Below are 19,402 nucleotides of genomic sequence, written 5' to 3' on the forward strand. Positions count from 1 at the left end.
CCTGCATGGCTAAAAACTTTCCGACTTTCTTTGACCCCTTTCTTTGCGATTTTCTGAGAGGCATCTCTGCAAGTCTTACTGTGAAAAAGATTCTCAAACAATGACAATTAGGTGGGACGTCCTCGATGGACACATGGTCCATTGGCGATATTGAGACCACCTCTTTTACTCACCTTATGTCCCTTCTGTCAAGCTTCCGGGTTTACCGTTCGCAGGAGTTCCCACGGTATTCGCAAGTGTCATTACGGATATCGCACGGATATCGCACTGGCATCTGCGTCCATACAATGTTGCAACGCTGCTCAAGACACTCTTGGAGAAATTCAAAAATGTTTGAATTTTCTCCCGACCTTACCAAGTCACACGACTACCTGCCGTTAGCGCCACGGAGGTCCTCGGTGGTCCACGAATGCCGTACTGCTATCGCAGAAGGTTCCCACGATGTTAAATCTTGTTAGGTCTTGCTTCAGGTCGCACAATGAGAAAGCCCTTTAACTTGTTCAACCTTTCTCTGTAACTTAGTTGCTGAAACCCAGGCAACATTCTAGTAAATCTCCTCTGTACTCTCTCTATTTTGTTGACATCCTTCCTATAATTAGGCGACCAAAATTGTACACCATACTCCAGAATTGGCCTCACCAATGCCTTGTACAATTTTAACATTACATCCCAACTTCTATACTCAATGCTCTGATTTATAAAGGCCAGCACACCAAAAGCTTTCTTTACCACCCTATCTACATGAGATTCCACTTTCATGGAACTGTGCACAGTTATTCCCAGATCCCTCTGTTCACCTACATTCTTCAATTCCCTACCATTTACCATGTACGTCCTATTTTGATTTGTCCTGCCAAGATGTAGCACCTCACACTTATCAGCATTAAACTCCATCTGCCATCTTTCAGCCCACTCTTCCAACTGGCATAAATCTCTCTGTAGACTTTGAAACTCTTCTTCATTACCCGCAACCCCACCTATCTTAGTATCATCTGCATACTTACTAATCCAATTTACCACACCATCGTCCAGATCATTGATGTACATGACAAACAACAGTGGACCCAACACAGATCCCTGTGGCACCCCACTCGTCACTGGCCTCCAACCTGACAAACAACCATCCACCATTACTCTCTGGCATCTCCCATTCAGCCACTGTTGAATCCATCTTGCTACTCCACCATTAATACCCAACCATTGAACCTTCTTAACCAACCTTCCATGAGGAACCTTGTCAAAGGCCTTACTGAAGTCCATATACACAACATCCACTGCTTTACCCTCATCAATTTCCCGAGTAACATCTTCAAAAAATTCAAGAAGATTAGTTAAACATGACCTTCCAGGCACAAATCCATGTTGACTGTTCCTAATCAGACCCTGTTTATCCAGATGCTTATATATATTATCTCTAAGTATTCTTTCCATTAATTTGCCCACCACTGACGTCAAACTAATAGGTCTATAATTGCTAGGTTTACTCTTAGACCCCTTTTTAAACAATGGAACAACATGCGCAGTACGCCAATCCTCCGGCACTATTCCCGTTTCTAATGACATTTGAAATATTTCTGCCATAGCCCCTGCTATTTCTACACTAACTTCCCTCAATGTCCTAGGGAATATCCTGTCCGGACCTGGAGACTTATCCACTTTTATATTTCTCAAAAGTGTCAGTACTTCCTCTTCTTTGATCCTCATAGTTTCCATAGCTACTCTACTTGTTTCCCTTACCTCACATAATTCAATATCCTTTTCCTTGGTGAATACCGAAGAAAAGAAACTGTTCAATATCTCCCCCATCTCTTTTGGCTCTGCAGATAGTTGGCCACTCTGACTCTCTAATGGACCAATTTTATCCCTCGTTATCCTTTTGCTATTAATATAGCGGTAGAAACCCTTCGGATTTACTTTTACCTTACTTGCCAAAGCAACCTCATATCTTCTTTTAGCTTTTCTAATTTCTTTCTTAAGATTCTTTTTACATTCTTTATACTCCTCAAGCACCTCATTTACTCCATGCTGCCTATAACTATTGTAGATATCCCTCTTTTTCCGAACCAAGTGTCCAATTTCCCTTGAAAACCATGGCTCTTTACAATCTTTACGATTTCCTTTCAACCGAACAGGGACATAAAGATTCTGTACTCTTAAAATTTCACCTTTGAATGTACTCCATTTCTCTTCCACATCTTTCCCATAAAACAAACTGTCCCAATTTACTCCTTTTAAATCCTTTCGCATCTCCTCAAAGTTAGCCTTTCTCCAATCAAAAATCTCAACCCTAGGTCCAGTTTTGTCCCTCTCCATAATTATATTGAAACTAATGGTATTGTGATCACTGGACCCGAACTGTTCCCCAACGCATACCTCTGCCACCTGACCCATCTCATTTCCTAGCAGGAGGTCCAGTACCGCTCCTTCTCTAGTAGGTACTTCTATGTATTGTTGCAAAAAACTATCCTGCACACATTTTACAAACTCCAACCCATCCAGCCCATTTACAGAATGTGTTTCCCAGTCTATGTGTGGAAAATTGAAATCTCCCACAATCACTACCTTGTGCTTACTACTAATATCTGCAATCTCCTTACATATTTGCTCTTCCAATTCTCGCTCCCCATTTGGCGGTCTATAATACACCCCTATAAGTGTTGCTACCCCTTTCCCATTTCTTAGTTCCACCCAAATAGCCTCCCTAGACGAGCCCTCTAATCTATCCTGCCAAAGCACTGCTGTAATATCTTCCCTGATAAGCAATGCAACACCTCCACCTCTTGCCCCTCCAATTCTATCACACCTGAAGCAACGAAATCCTGGAATATTTAGTTTCCAATCACAGCCCTCCTGCAACCATGTTTCACTGATCGCCACAACATCATACTTCCAGGTGTCAATCCAGGCTCTAAGTTCATCCACTTTTCTTACAATGCTCCTAGCATTAAAATATACACATTTAAGAAACCCACCCTCTCTTATTCTCTGATTATTTTCTTTTTCTTCTCTCTCCCCTACATTTTGGGTCAGAGTGCTACCATTCTCTGCCCCCTGCTTCACACACTGACTGCTAGCTTTCCCAATTTGAGTCCCTCCCCCCAACCATACTAGTTTAAAGTCTCCCCAGTAGCCTTTGCAAATCTCCCCGCCAGGATATTGGTCCCCCTTGAGTTCAAGTGCAACCCGTCCTTTCTGTACAGGTCGCACCTTCCCCAAAAGAGGTCCCAATGATCCAGAAACTTGAATCCATACCCACTGCACCAGTCCCTCATCCACGCATTTATCCTCCACCTCGCTCCATTCCTACTCTCACTGTCGCGTGGCACAGGCAGTAATCCTGAGATTGTTACCTTTCCAGTCCTTCTCCTTAACTCTCTACCTAACTCCCTAAATTCTTCTTTCAGGACCTCTTCTCTTTTTTTACCTATGTCGTTGGTACCTATATGCACCACAACCTCAGGCTCCTCTCCCTCCCATTTCAGGATTTCTTGGACACGTTACCCGGATATGCAGAGTAATGACAGATATCGATCATGTGCTGGCAGATGAGATTAGTTTATTTTAGCATCATGTTCGGCACAGGTATTGTGGGCCGAAGGGCCTGTTCCTGTGCTATATTGTTCGATGTTCTATGCGCAAAATTCCTGTGCATGGCTGACCAGCCAGCAACTGTCTGTCTTTTCATCTTTTTATTTTTATTTTAGTTAGTTAAAGTGTTTTGTTTGGAGGTCTAGACTTTTTTATGTGGGGAGTAGGGGGGAGGGGAAGGGGGAAACTACCTTTCAGGGTCCCTACCTGGTCGGAGAAGCAGCTTTTCTCCGGGCTGCAGCTTCGACCCGTCCTCGCGGCCTACCAGCGGGCCTGGAGCGGCGTTTCCTGTCGGGGACCGCCCAGAACCTCCGCTTCGGTGGCGGCACAGCGCTGGAGCGCTATCGCGGAGCGGGCGGTGCCTTGCCGGGTCGCCGCACTGGAGCTCCGGTGAGCTGAAGATCGCTGAGGAAGACATCGCGGAGCTGCGGGACTGTGGAGCGACCAGTTGCGGGCGGCGGCGCTGAACTTTACACCGGGAGCCTGGGATCTCTAGATGAGATCGCCAGTTGTGGAGCTCCAACCGGCGCGGCCTTGTTGGCTTTGGAAGCCGTGGCCTCCAGTACGGAAGCGGCCGTTCCAGGGTTCCCAAGCCGCTGAGAGGACTCTCCCGACGCCGGAACAACATCACCCGGCGAGATCGGCCTGGAACATCGGGCCTCCGTAGAGGCAACTGTGGAGGCCTCAATAGGCCCGACTATGGGTGAACTGGGGTTGGGGACTGGACTTTGTGCCTTCCCTCATGGTGGGAACCATTGTGGGGGGATGTTCTTTATGTTTAAAACTCTTATTAATGTTATGTCTGTATTCCTTCTTTATGTGCTGCAAAATGGCAAGAAGCATTTCACTTCACTACACCTAGGTGTATGTGAATGTGACCAATAAAATACCTTTGATACCTTTGAAAACCACCCATTGTCCATTCCTCTCACAACTTCCAATGAGGTTTCTCTAAAGTACTTTGCTCTCATGGAAGGAACATGGGTGCCTTCATGTAGCAGCTCCAAATGAGCCACAGATCTGTCCCAGTGGTATCAAACAGACCTCATCCCTGAGTAATTGGTAGTTTCCAGGGTGAGACAGCCTCATGAGGGAGGCAGGAATGGAAAGAAATGCTGACAGCCTGTGATAAAGTAGAAGGAGAGGAAGTGCATATGGAGTGTAATCACGTGTTGGGATGAATGGCCCAATCCCATGTTGTAAAGTTGAGGGTCATTCCACAAACAGGATCACAAGATGCTGCTTGTTGACTGTAAATCACATACACAAATCAGATACATAAATAGCTCAAGCATCTGCTTATAACGTCACACAAATCGTCATCCTTTCTCTGTGTCGATGTCGTTTTATCCCCATTATCTAATTAAAAAATTAAATTAAATTAACAATAAAACATGGACCGGTAGGGCCTGCTCACTGACCTAGACACAGTACTGGAGACAAGGCTTAATTGAAACTGCCTGGTGCAAATAGATGACTGACGATTAACTGTCAGTTTCAATAGAGTGGGGATGTTGTCCTGTGTCTTGTTTCCATTTAGTTCCTAATTTGTTTTGGCTCATTCTGCTTGAGTGGCAATGTGTCTGCTTCACCCTCACCGTTCTGTCACAGTGGTGCAGCTGGCAGAACTGCTGCCTCACAACACCAGGGGCCGAGGTTTGATCCTGACCTCAGATGCTGTCTGAGTGCAGCTTGCACTTTCTCCCTGTGACCGCGTGGATTTCCTCCAGGACTTCTGGTTTGCTCCCACTTGCCAAAGACGGGCGGGTTTGTTGGTTAGTTTGCCTCCTGTAAATTGCTCCTAGTGGGAAGGAGCTTTTTAGAAAGTGGAATAACATAGCACCAGTGTGAATGGGTGATTGATGGCTGGCGTAGACTCGGTGGGCCGAAGGGCCTGTTTCCATGCTGTATCTCTGAAACTAATACCATTCCTTGCGCCCTCTTTCCCGCTGCTTAGCGTCAGTCTTGGATGTGATGAGGTGCTGCACAAATGCAGGACTTTCACTGCAATCCCAAGTTATCTCCAAAGTATTGAGTTGGTAAACATTGTAAATAGCAGCATGGCACTCTGGATATTATTGCTTGACTAAAGGGCCTGTCCCACGAACATGTGACTCCATGCGGCATGCACGACCTAACGTGGTCGTTTGAGCCGTACAGCCTCGCGGGACCGGTCCCACTTCGATCGCTGGAGCCGTATGGAGTTGTGCGAAGCTGGTCCCGACATCGCGCGGGGCTCCGAAAAACTGACCGTGTAAAAAAATTCCGCGCGGCAACGGCCTGCCGCCTCGATGCTGTACGCAGCGTCTTGACGCAGTATGCAGCGTCTTGACGCCGTACGTCACGCACGAACTTCCCGCGGACTTCGCTCGAACTTCATGTCACTCACTCGACCTCCACGCGGCCCCCGCTTCCGGTTTGGTCGCGCTCGCCACATGCAGTCACATGCTGGTGGGACCGGCCCTGTACGGGGATCACTCGACCTCCGCGCGGCCCCCGCTTCTGGTTTGGTCGCGCTTGCCGCAAGCAGGTCGCATGCTCGTGGGACCGGCCCTTTAATCTAACACAGGAAAATACAACAACAAAATAACTACAAAGGGCAGTTATATTGGGATTGCACTGTAATGTTAAGGTCAAGCCAAGTTTATATACAACAGTAAAATGGAGACACAAGATACTGTGAATGCTGGAATCTCACGGGTTGAAAGACCTGTTCCTGTGCAATATTGTTCTGTATTCTATAATCAGTTCTCTTGTACCGCTTTGTATATTCAGTCTTTAAAAATTCAGTAACTTTCAGGTTTATGGAATTATTTATCTGCATTTAAGTTCCCAGCTGGTGCAGTGGGATCAGTAGACTAGACCTTTCCTTTCCAGTAACAGCACTGTTGTAGTCTTATATATAACTCTACTGCCTCTTTCACCTGACTGCTAATCTGTCTCTATTTTCCAGCACCTGGAAGCCCAGCTTCAAGCCCTCAATGTACCCTACATCAATGTCCTGTTATCCGAGATCTTCCCAGACAAACTCCGGCTTTTCCAGGAGGTGGATGCGTAAGTACACTACCATTGCTGGCTGCGGCTACAGACAATAAAGCTAATGCGTAGATACAGTGGTAAATAAGGCATATGGTTTGCTTGCCTTGATCGGTCGGGGCATTGAGTGTGAGAGTCAGGAAGTCATGGTGCTGCTTTATAGGACTTTGGTGCAGCTGCATTTGAGGTATTGTTTGCAGTCGAATTGCAATAAGGATGTGGAGGCTTTGGAGAGGGTGCAGGCGAGGTTTATCACAATGCTGCCTGGATTGGAGTTGGACAGACCTGGATTGTTTTCTCTAGAACGTCGGAGGTTGACGGGACCTGATAGAAATCTATAAAATTATGGGAGGCATAGTTAGGCTAGACAGTCAGACCATTTTCCCAGGGTAGAAACATTAAAGACCAGTGGCCATAGCTTCAGATAAAAGAGATAAAGTTTAAAGGAGGAACATTTTTATCATCCAGGTTGCCTAGAGTGTATTGCCAGGGGTGATGGGGGAGACAGATACGATAGTGGGGGTTAGGAAGCTTTTAGATAGGCACATAGATATGCAGGGAATGGAGACATATGGATCATGTGCAGACAGAGGAGATTAGTTTAACTTGGCATCATGTTTGGCACAGACATTGTGGGCCGCAGGGCTGGTTCCTGTACTGTACTGTTCTATGCTCTATGTTGTATAAGGCAGTGCATGCAAATCCACAGGCTGCATCATTCTAAAGGGCAGTGGCTCTCAGATTCTGTGCCAAATAGATGTTTTCAAGCACAGCTTGCTTTTCCATAACTTTCTGATTATTCTTACATCAAAGAACATCACTCAGCAGCTTATAAGAGACAGGATCTGTGAACAGCAATGGCATTAAAAGATATGAGACAAGGATGGTTATGTCACAGATTAACTATCATCTAATTGAATAGAATACAAACTCATGGGGTTAAATGGCGCAACATGTTCTTTAATTCAGGGGCACAGATTGTGATTGAAATTCCAATGTACTTTTCACAATGTCACTATGTGCCAAAGCATCGTACATTTTTGAAATCGCGATTCTAACATTGAGAAATGTTGCGGACAGTTTTCTCACAATAAACTCCCATAAAAAACAGTGAGATCAAAAATGATCAGATTATTTATTCTGGTGGATTGCTTGAGGGTTATTGGCCAGAACCCCAAAGAGAAATACTCAGGTCTTTTCCAAAGCACTTTACATCTGTATCATTCAGTTCTTGCCCTTCAACGATCAGAAACGGATTACTTACTGTGGTTTAACGTTTCATGATTTCATATGACAAGTCAAGTCCAGTTTATTGTCATATGCTTGAGTCGAGTGTGGTGCAACTTATATTTTAATTGTGTTTTACACAAATGTCTTGCTTGTTGCACAGTTTCGTTTCACTGGCTTTGTAAAATGTATGTACAATTTACTCTTTTGTGAGTTGTCTGAGTTTATGTACCGTGATACTCCTGCTTGAAGCAGCATCGCAGGTACAGAGACAGACAACATGCTGGAACTCGCTGTCAGGGGTGGTAGTTGAGGCAGAACCAATGATGGAATTTAAGAGACTTTTGAACAAGCACAAGGGGTAGGCAAGGAATGGAAGGATATGGATTATGTGCGGGGCAAATAAGATTTGGTATCATCATAATTTTGGGCACAGACATTGTGGGCTGAAGGGCAGTTCCTGTGCTGTACTGTTCTATGCTCCATACATAGTAGAGGCACCAGCGCACCTGCTGGGGCCAGGATAGGTCATCCAAGATGTCAACGCTCAGGAATCTGAAGCTGCTCACTCTCTCCACCATGAAAATTTCAATCTATACTTCTTCCCTGCTCGAAGGATTACCTTTTGTGCCCATTTAATCCACAAAAATATAATCCCGCTCTCCCTCGAACCTATTCATCAGTGGCCTCCTGCAATGTTGTACTGAAGCCCAAAGTAAGCTTGTGAAAGAGCTCCTCATCTTCCACCTGGGTGCAATGTCTCCTTCTGGAGTGGTAGGAGATAGGGAGCTTAGTAACACAGTGTCAGGGCAGCAACCTCCCCCTCAATGTCAGCATGATGAAGGAGCTAGTTATCAACTTCAGAAGGCATAGAGGAATGCATTCCCCGATCAGCATCAATGGTGACGAAATGGAAATTGTTAAGAGCTTAAAGTTCCTCGGTGTAAATATTACCAACAATCTGTCCTGGACTAACCACATTTGAAGTTACAGCCAAAAAAGCACACCAATGCCTCTACTTCCTCAGACACTGAGGAAATTCGGCATGTCTCCATTGACGTACCAGGTTTTATAGATGCACCGTAACATGCAAACTGTTGGTGCCTTTCGTGCTTACAGCGCCAGAAACCTGGGTTCAATCCCGACCATGGGTGCTGTCTGGAAGGAGTTTGTACGTTCTCCCCGTGGGTTTTATCCGAGATCTTCGGTTTCCTTCCATGCTCCGAAGACGTACAGGTTTGTAGGTTAAGTGGTTAGGTAAATATGTTGTACCTTCTGGAGTGGTAGGGTTGCATCCCAGCTAGGTTTGGGAGCAGCTCTGCCCAATACAGCAAAAAATTGCAGAGTCTAGTTTAGTTAATAGATACAATGCAAAAACAGGCCCTTCGGCCCACTGAGTCCGCACTGACTAGCGATCCCCACACATGAACGCTATCCTACACATACTAGAGACAATGTTCAGGAGCTCTGGCTTCCTCCTTTGTCTCTTGCACGTGTGATTTTGTAGGTTAATTGGCGTTTGTAAATTGCCCCTTGGTGTGTTGGGAAAGGATGCAAACATGGAGCAACGTAGAACTAATGTGAATGGATGATTGATGGTGGTGTGGACTCAGTTGGCCGTCGGGCCTGTTTCCATGCTGTATCTTTCAATCAATTAATCAAGACTGAGACAAGAGCCACTTGGTCTGCTGTGGTGCTGTTGATCCAGGACTAAACATTGGGCAGTTCACGGCAGTGAGTAGACTTAACGCCTTGGGATCTTTACTGTTAACCTGCAAATGTTGATTTGACATCCAATGTGAAAGAGCACATCTCTGTCAGTGCAGCATTTCCTCAGTAGTGCATTGGGAACGTCAACCCAGATTATGAGCTGAAGTCTCTGGAGTCGGACTTGATTTCAGTACGTTCTGACTCCCTGCCGAGAGTGTTATCAACAGAGTTTATTGTATCATGCATCATGATATAAGATTACAGGTTAGTCAATAAGAAATTGGAAGAGTTCTGGTAACAAGAGACCTTGTTATATTTTTAAACATCTGCTTCTGTCTCTTACATGCAGTTTGACATTAATTGTTGTCTTGCAGCCATTTGGGCTCGAATGTTGTACTGTGGGCAATAAGGGATAGATCGACAACATGCTGTCGGTGTGGGCTGGTAGCTTCAGAATTGAAGTGGTGCCAAGTTAGGGGCGGCCTTGTGGCTCATACTCACAAGCTATTGGCGGGAGATTCATACAACAGGCACTGTATGTATTCTTTTTCTGAAAATGAACATAATCCAGATGTGCCTGGTTTGAAACCAGCAGCAAGTCACACCACCTGTTTGTTGCTTTGTTGGGACATTTTTCCACAAGTCTGGTCTAAGACGGGCCAAGTTCAAATGTTCCAGAGGAGTTTCAGACAGTATACAAACACACACAGATTCACCACCCTCTGACTAAAGAAATTCTGCATTTTCAGAAGACTTTCAATAAGGGACCACAGAGTGGATAAACAGTAACGTGGGTTAGTAAGGGACCGAAATCTGGCTCAGAAACAGAAAACAGAGAGGCAAAAAGTTGTGTCACACAGGCACTGATACAATGGGGAAACTGTGTGGCAGGAATCATTGCTAAGGCCACTTTGTTATTCGCCTGTTAAGGAATTGAATGTATCATTTCAAAATCTTCAGACTGAAGAAAATTGGGAAATATAGATAGATAGATAGATAGATAGATAGATATAGATAGATATGCCATTTATTGTCACTATACATGTACAATGAGATTAAAAGCATCTCGTACTCAGTGCATACATATAATTTAGTACAAAAAACAAGAAACAGAAAACAAAACAAGGGGGGGTGGGGATAGGTGCACAATTCTGCGGCGCTATATACATATCTATAAAGGCACAATGGTGAAGGATGAATAGGTAGTATTCTTAGGCAGATTTTTAAAGTTATATTAAAATATTAAAAATTATTTTAAAAATATTAAAAATTACAATTACAATACACATTACAGTTCCAAATTTCAGTACGTGGATAGAATAGATCGAAGTCCGGGTGTTGGGCTGTGAAGTCAGTGCATGTGTGAGTTAAGAGTAGTTATGACTTTCGGAAAACAACTGTTCCTGAGTCTATTTGTCCTAGTTTTGATGCACCTGTAGCGCCTTCCAGAGGGCAGCAGGTCGAACAGTCCAAACGCAGGATGGGAGCTGTCCTTGATGATATTCTTTGCCCTGCTAAGGCAGCGGGAGGTGTAAATGTCCATCAGGGAGGGGAGAGGGCAACCAATGATCTTCTGTGCTTATATGGTTGATAACAATAAATACAGAGAAATATCAATAAATCCTGGGGTGAAGAGATGGGCCGAACGGCCTGTTTCTGTGCTACAGCACTAAGTACAGTAATACCACTGAAGGTAGCAACAGCTCAGTGACCAGTAACTAAAGCTCTTCCTGGTCAGGATTGCCATGGATGCCATTGCTAACAGTGAATCAGGACAATTTACTGCACACAACTTCTATAACCTTCCCTAATGCCCCCTGTGGACTGAACCAAATTATTCAACTAAAATAGAATTAATACACTAGAAATTATGTTCACATTTTGCACTGACAGTGTTTAGAAGTTCCCGAGTCAAAAATCACACCATCCGTCGTTTCCAATTCAGTTTGGATGCATTCCTGGAGTTTCAGTGCATGACTTCACACCTGCAGTCAACCCACTCAACTAATCAGCCATTTCCCCTCCTCTTTTATGTAACTGAGGAGAAATACTTTGTAATTATTGATTTTCTTCTCTTCTTCTTGTTGCTCTCAGTAGGATCGAGAAAATTAATCAATTTTTAATTTAAGAATTTTCAGGGCAATCTGTGGATTTGATATCCTGGGCTAAACTTCACTGCAGGTTCATAAATTCATAAGTCTTTGGAGCCGAATTAGGCCATTCAGCCCATTGATTCTACCCCGTCATTCAATCATGGCTGATCTATTTTTTCCTCTCGACCCCATTCTCCTGCCTTCTCCCTGTAATCTTTGACACCCTTTCTAATCAAGAAATGAAGGTGATGGTTCTTGCCACATCAACAGCAATCCAGAGCCTTGACTGAGTATCCGTTCCCCGGCTGCAAGTGAAGGAGCGTTACATGCCTCGAGTGGGCAAGACGGTGGCAAAGCTAGTAGCCGCAGCCCAGCGGGGCCAGCGCCACGGTTCAATCCCGACCTCGGCCACTGTCTGTGCGGAGTTTACACACTCTCCCTGTGACCATGTGAGTTTCCTCCCGCATTGCAAGGGCAGGCGGGTTGGCAGGTTAATTGGTCACTATAACTTGCCTCCAGTGTGTATGTGAGTGGTAGAATCCGGGGGAATTGATGAGGATTCATGGAAATAAAACGATTGGGATTATGTAGGATCAGTGTAAATGTGTAGATGATGTTTGGCTCGGACTCAGTGACCCAAAGGCTGTTTCTGCACTCTACCCCTCTATGACTGCATGACTCTACCATACTCTGCGTATCCACATGAAGAGGCTTCACAGTTGCAGGATGGGAAATGCAACCGACACAAACAGCAAGACAACACGAAGCAGCTAATTTAATGTTTATATTGATTTTGCATGAGTGATCTATATTGGCCAGATTGCCAAGCAGAATTTCTCAGTGCTTTTGCAAATATGCCTGGGGCTCTTTAATGTCCACCCGAGGGGGCCTTGGTTTGACGTGTTATCCCAAGGACGACACTGAAGCTACATCGCTTCATCTGTATCACATTGCAGTATCAGCCTGGAGCTCGTTCTCAGCTTCCTGGAGCTGAACTTCAACCCAATGCCGGGCGTAGGCTGGAGAGCTCTCAATGAGCCACAGCTGGCATTCAGCAGACTCAGTGACCGTGAACACATCCCCAACCATTCTCCAGCTAGCAGAGCTGCCGCCTCACAGCGGCAGAGACCCAGGTTCGATCCTGACCTCGGGCGCTGTCTGTGTGGAGTTTGCATGTTCTCCCCGTGACCGCGTGGGTTTCGTCCAGGGGATCCAGCTCCCTCCCACATCCCAAAGACGTGCAGGTTTGTAGGTTCATTGTTCTCTGTAAATTTCCACCAGTGCGGAGGGGGTGGAAGAGAAAGTGGGAAAACACAGAACTAGAGAGAATGGGTGATCGATGGTCAGCAGTGACTCGATGGACTGAAGGGCCCGTTGCCACTCTATCTCTAAAACTAAAAACTAAAAGGGATGTCAGAAGATCATTTGCCAGTTTTCATTGGCAGATCGGCGGTGGAAAGAGTTAGCTGCTTCAAATTACAGAATATTATCATCTCGATTGACCTATCCTGGTCCCAGCACATCGATATAATCATGAAGAAGGCGCATCAGCACCTCTGATAAACTTCTTTAAAGAGGTTCATAATTCCACTGAATACTCTAACGAACTTTTACAAAAGTATCCTAACCGGTTCAATCATGGCATCGTGCAGCATCTCCAACACATGGTGGTGACTTCACCCGGTCCATCATGTACACAACCCTCTCCACCATGGAAAGCCTCTCCATGAGATGCTGCGTCTATCATAAAAGATTTCCACCATCCGGGCCGTTCCCTCTTCTCACTGCTACCGTTGGACAGGAGGTACAGAAGTCCCACACCAGCAGTTTCAGAAACAACTACTTTCCTCCAACCACCTTGAATCGACCCACTACCATGGACTTGTTACTTTTCTAATTGTGTTTTGTGTTAATGTCTTGGGGTTTTTTTCAGTCTTTGTGTTACTCTTGTGGAATTCTATGTGTAATTTACATATTATTTTTTCTGTGTGTTGTCTGAGTCTATGTGCCTGGTGCTGCTGCAAGCAAGACTTTCATTGCGCTCATACCTTGTGCAAAAGACAATTAAACTCAACTTGACTCGACCTGAAAAATATCAATGAAGACTCTGACCTTTGGCCCAAGCCCAGTGTTGTGTATCAAAGACGATCAGTTCCAATTGATTAGATTCTCACAGTTTTCTCAAACTGATTGCCCATCTTGAATTGTCCTGTGGTCAGTGCCAGTATCATTTTGCCTACTGTGCTTCTGCTTCCTCAGCAGCTGCCTATCTATATCTCTGCATCAATTTAGAAACAAAGTGGGGAGAGCATGTGGGGTTGGGAGGAGTGGTGGTGAATATCAGGCTCTGACCGGAATGGGCTTTGAAGTCTGGTAATGGCAGGCTAAAAAGGTTAATACGATTAAAAGTAAACCCCAAGCTCCTGCGGCTTGGAGCACTTTGCTTCATGACTGACTTCTGAACTACAGTGTCTTGTTAGGTAAGCAAATATTCATGCAGAGAGACCCATGGCTGGGGCAGATGACAGGTTAATCCTGGGGGTAGCCCTCTCGGATGGATAGTTGTTGATTTAAAACTCTTCAAAGGCAAAACTCAGGCTTACACTCGAGTGTAGCATAAAGACTGTCACCTGTCTGCACCAGAGAAACAAAAATCAATCATTCAGCCAATCCAGCCTTCGTGACTGATTTGTGACCGAACTCTATCCAGCTTTGCCCCTTATCTCTTATTAACTTTAGTCAACAGAAATCTGTCAACCTCAGATTTAAAATTAAGAATTGACTGCATGTAGCATCATTTGCTGTTTGCACAACAGAGTTCCACATATCGACCAGCTTCAGCTTTTGGAAGTCTTTCCCAACCTCAGTCCTGAAATGCCTTGTGCTCATTCTTAGATAATACTACCTGCTCCTAGCCTCCCCAACTTGTAGAGATACTGCCTCTAATAACCTCTATCAGTTCCCTTCCATGTCGTGAAGCTTCTGATCACATCTCCTTTTAGTATAGAGCAGTTTTAATGGTGAGTCAAGTCAAGTCCAATTGAGTTTGTTGTCTTATGCACAAGTACAGTGCGTTACAGCTACAATTACAATCTTACTTGTAGCAGCAGCATCACAGGCCCATAAACTCAGACCACATGCACAAAAAATAGTATACATGAATTATTATAATTATACAAGGCAATGAAAAGAAAATGACTGCAAACAACAAGACAGCACAAAAACATGATGAGGAAGCCATCCCTTGGTGTGCAAAATGTGGTCTGCAGTGTTCCATTGCTGAGGTAGGATTAGGGTTGTGCAATTCGGGCAAGAACCTGATGGTTGTAGCAAAGTAGCTGTTCCTGAACCTGGTGGCATGGGACTTCAGGCTTCTGTACCTCCTGCCCGATGGTGGCAGTGAGACAAAGGCATGGCCCGAATGGTGGGGGTCCTTGATGATAGATGCTGCTCTTTTGAGGCAGCACTTCACGTAGATAGATGCAAGTCGATGGGGCGGAGAGCTGTGCCCGCGATGGACCGGGCTGATTCCATCACTCTCTGCAACCTCTTGCATTTCTGTACGTTGGGGAATTGATGTATCAGCCCACAATGCTTCTCCGAGTTATGTGTTACTGTTATCCAGACATGTTCAGAGCAGATTGGAGAGAGGATGAGTTAGTATCTGCTGTTAATCCATTGTGGTGATAGGCAAATTGAAGCGATTCCAGGTCATTTCTGAGGCAGGAGATGATTTGCGTGATAACCAACCACTCAAAGCACCTAATTGCAGTGGATGTAAATGCTACGTATGGCAATCATCAAGGCAAGTCAACATGCTCTTCTTGGGTGAGTTAGATGCCCTTTTGAAGCAGATGGGAACCTCAGACCACAGAGAATGTCCTTGAATATTCCAGCCCATGGGCCTGTACAGCTCTCGGCCAGGTTTGGCATTGGGCCAGGTTTTGCATGGATTCACCCTCTTGAAGGATGCTCTGATATTGGCCTCAGAGTTTGGATCACGGGAGCATCAGGGGCTGTGGGGGTGCCAAGTTCGTGTGTCACTGTTCTACCTTTCAACACGTGCATAAAAGACTGAGTTCATCCGGAAGAGATGTGTCATTGCCACTGACGCTGCCCACTTTGCCTTGTGAGGTGGTGACAGCATGTAGACCCTGCCACACCGGTGGGCCACCCTTCTGTGTCTTCCCCGACAGAACAGAACTGGGCGGAGTAAATGCAGAAGCCACTGGAAATGCTCAGCGGCATCTGTGACGAGGCAAACAGGATTAACGTTTCAGATTGATAATCTTTAAACGTAGCTGGGAAAAGTGAAACAGCTTTGAAAATACTCCAAATGCCAAGTGGTTCTGATGAAAGGTCATCAAACTGAAGTGTTAACTCAGTTTCTCTCCCCACCAGTGCTGCTGGACTCGCTGAGTGCCTGCAGTGATTTCTGCTTTCCTTAAAAGTGCAAAGATGGCAGGGTGGAGAGAAAAAGAGAATGAAAACGAGAGAAGAAAGGGAAGGGTGGAAGACAGGTAATATTAAATGAATGAAAGCATGACAACACGTGGAACAGGATGGTGATAGGAATGGATGATAGGAATGGACAGCACGCACTCTTCCCCTCCCTTTTCTTCTCTCTCATGAACTCTCACTCTCTCTTTCTCTGTGTTCATTGCTCTCTTTCTCTCTCACACTCTCTCTGTCGCACAAGCTTTCTCCTCTTTCTCCTTCTCTGTGTGTCTCTCTCTGGCTCTATCGCTCTCCTCTCTCTCTGTCTCCGTCTCTCTCTCTCTCACTCACTTTCTCCTTCGTTCTGCCTGCGTCTCACCATCTCTCTCTCGATCTTTCAGCTCTCTGTACGTCTCTGTCCCTATGTATCTTTCCTCTCTCTATCTCTCCGTCTCTTTCTCTCTCCATCTCTCTCTCTCTCTCTGTCTGCGGATGTGCACTGCTCTCTCTCTCTCTCTCTCTCTCTCTCTCTCTCTCTCTCTCTCTCTCTCTCTCTCTCTCTCTCTCTCTCTCTCTTTATCTTGCCCTCACACATGCTCTCTCCCTCACACACACCCACTCTCTCTTTCTCTCGCACACACCCACGTCACTCTCTCTCTCTCTCTCTCTCTCTCTCTCTCTCACTCACTTTCTCTCCCTCACTCTCACTCTCGGAAGCTTCATCTAAGCTTCCATTTGTATTGATTTCAAGTGACAGTGACTTATGTTCCAAAACTAACTCCTCTGCAGCACCAGCCAAGGACGAGACGTCCTCCCCTCCAATTTCCTTGCCTTTTAATCATTGTAATGTCTATTTGATTAACTGGGTTTAATGATTTTCACAGGGTGTGTGTGTGTGTGTGTGTGTGTATCGCAGGGTTAAATGAAGCAGGTTTTAAGATTTGATCAATTGATGCAGGACTTGACAATTTTGCCCATTTTGTTACTCTTCCTACACTGGTGCAGAACTAAAAACCTTTCCCCCCCTTGTGCTACCTGAAAGGGAACAATTAATTTCAGGTGGACTATTCCAGAGGACTGTTCATCCTGGTAGCTCTCTGCTGCCTCTGCTGGAGAACTATTGTCCACTGTCCTTCTTCTTCTTTCGTGTCCATCATCTATGTTTCAAATGTTGGGCCAGGCCAGGCTCTTGCACAGTGGACGGCTTTCTCGTTTGCCACCGCTAGATCTTCCAGGCAGCATTGTTCACCAAGAAGTGGGCATCTTAGTAGGTGTGGCGTGGATTGTACAGATGTTCCACATTCACATTCTGTGTCTGCCGCATCTGCATAGCCCCATTTGTTCATATTGGTCTTGCATCGGCCCATCCCTGTACGAAGCCTATTGTGGGACTTCCAGCTCTCCCAGTCACACCAGTGACCAGGTGGTGGCTGTTCCTTGGTTGGGATTGGCATCTTTACGTGGTGGTGGTTTTCACTGCGTTTCTTTTCCCACAAGGCTAGTCTGGTTATTTGAGGGGACTGTGACCGTGGCTGGACTGTGTGAAGGAAGCTCTTCCTCAACTTCAGCCATTTTGGGGCTGGGTGATGGGAGTGACAGGGATGGTGGGTGTCCCCAACTTGCCTACAATGTTCAGTTCTACTGGCAACTGATCTGCCGATTCTGGTGGTGCAATACTGGCCAAGACATGCAAGCTATCCAAGCTATTTAGGCAGTCAGTGATGCATCTGCAGTTGTCATTAAAGGCGGCATCAACTTTCTTCGCATGAGATGATCTCTCCCAAACAGGACAAGCAGCAGAGTAGCACAGCACAAGAGCAGTTGACCGCAGTGTGGATGCATTGGTACCCCGTGACGAGTCTGCCAGCTTGCGGACGAGGCTGTTTCACTACAATCATCGACAGCCACTTCCACACCGTACGGTAGCTCACATCCAAATCTGCTTTACATGCGTCATTGCAAGAAATATACACTGCTAAAAATCTGGAGACATAACTCCGTCAGATTTTACTTTCCCCTTATCCCTTTCCAGAGAGAGAAACTGAATGCAATTTTGGCACTTGTAACACGCTGCCGTTTGAGGCTTTTAGATAGGCACATAGAAGTGCAGGGAGTGGAAGGATATAGATCACGTGCAGGCAAAGGAGATTAGTTTAACCTGGCATCATGTTTGATACAAGCATTGTGAATCAAAGGCCCTGTTCCTGTGCTGTATGTTCTATATTGCTCCCAGCTGCCTACAACTGTTAAGCTCCAACTATATATTAAACTTAAGATAGACACAAAAAGCTGGAGTAACTCCGCGGGACAGGCAGCATCTCTGGAGAGAAGGAATGGGTGATGTTTCGGGTCAGGACCTTTTTTCAGACTGGTTAGGGATAACGGAAACAAGAGATATACACGATAAAGAACAATGGAGGGACAAAGAACAATGAATGAAAGATGCAAACAACTAACAATGATAAAGGAAACAGGACATTGTTAGCTGTTTGTAGGGTGAAAATGAGAAGCTAGTGCAACTTGGGTGGGGGAGGGATAGAGAGAGAGGGAATGTCAGGGCTACCTGAAGTTAGAGAAATCAAACTTTGTATTAAACTTTCTTCTTCAGTCCTCATCACAAACTACCATCTCTATCCCTTGCTCTGGCATCCATCTAACAATGGCACCTGTCTAACTGGCACTCATCTAACATTGGCTCCCAACTAACGTTGGCACCCGTTTAACAGTGAACTTGACACACTGCCGTGACTAAACCCAGGTGGATTTTCAGACCTCACTGGTCTGGCCAATCTTGAATCTGTCTGGGACTCTGCTGCTGAGTCCTAACACAGACCGAGTTCCATCACCACCACCTTTGCGCCTTGTGACCCAGAGTATCTCCTGCTTCAGCAATGCCTTGATTTTAATGGTTAGGCTTGCTTTCCAATCCTGCTATGGCCCCAGCCCACCATGTCTCCCCACCACTTCCCCGTCAGCCTGAGATTCAGGTGAACAAAGGGAGTGAGGGGCTGGTGGCCACGATAAAAGGTGCCAAGCTAACAAGGGGAGATGCCCAAGGAAGGGCAAATGTAGGATTAATGGAAGACAATCCGATTTCCTCCCACATCCCATAGACGTGCATGTTTGTAGGTTAACTGTGATCAGGAGTGGATGCAAGATGGAATAACATAGAACTAGCGCATACGGGTGATTGATGGTTGGCATGGACTCGGTGGGCCAAAGGGCTTGTTTCCATGCTGTATCCTTCAATCGATTAATCACATTTGTACTGGAGAAGCTGGGATTCTCTTTGAAGCAAAGAAGGTTGATAG

The 19,402-nt window shown here is 45.6% G+C and overlaps 1 protein-coding gene across 2 annotated transcripts in view; it reads left to right on the plus strand.

Moving 5' to 3' along the window:
* The window catches only part of dph1 (diphthamide biosynthesis 1), a 683,707-nt gene that overhangs the window by 545,513 nt on the left and 118,792 nt on the right, over positions 1–19,402 (plus strand). For both annotated transcript variants that reach the window (XM_033045748.1, XM_033045747.1), the window contains exon 9: positions 6,542–6,642. In XM_033045748.1, the coding sequence (XP_032901639.1) occupies positions 6,542–6,642 (101 nt within the window). The remainder of the gene's footprint in view (positions 1–6,541; positions 6,643–19,402) is intronic.

Source organism: Amblyraja radiata, chromosome 28 (assembly GCF_010909765.2).
Source record: "Amblyraja radiata isolate CabotCenter1 chromosome 28, sAmbRad1.1.pri, whole genome shotgun sequence".
NCBI lineage: Eukaryota > Metazoa > Chordata > Chondrichthyes > Rajiformes > Rajidae > Amblyraja > Amblyraja radiata.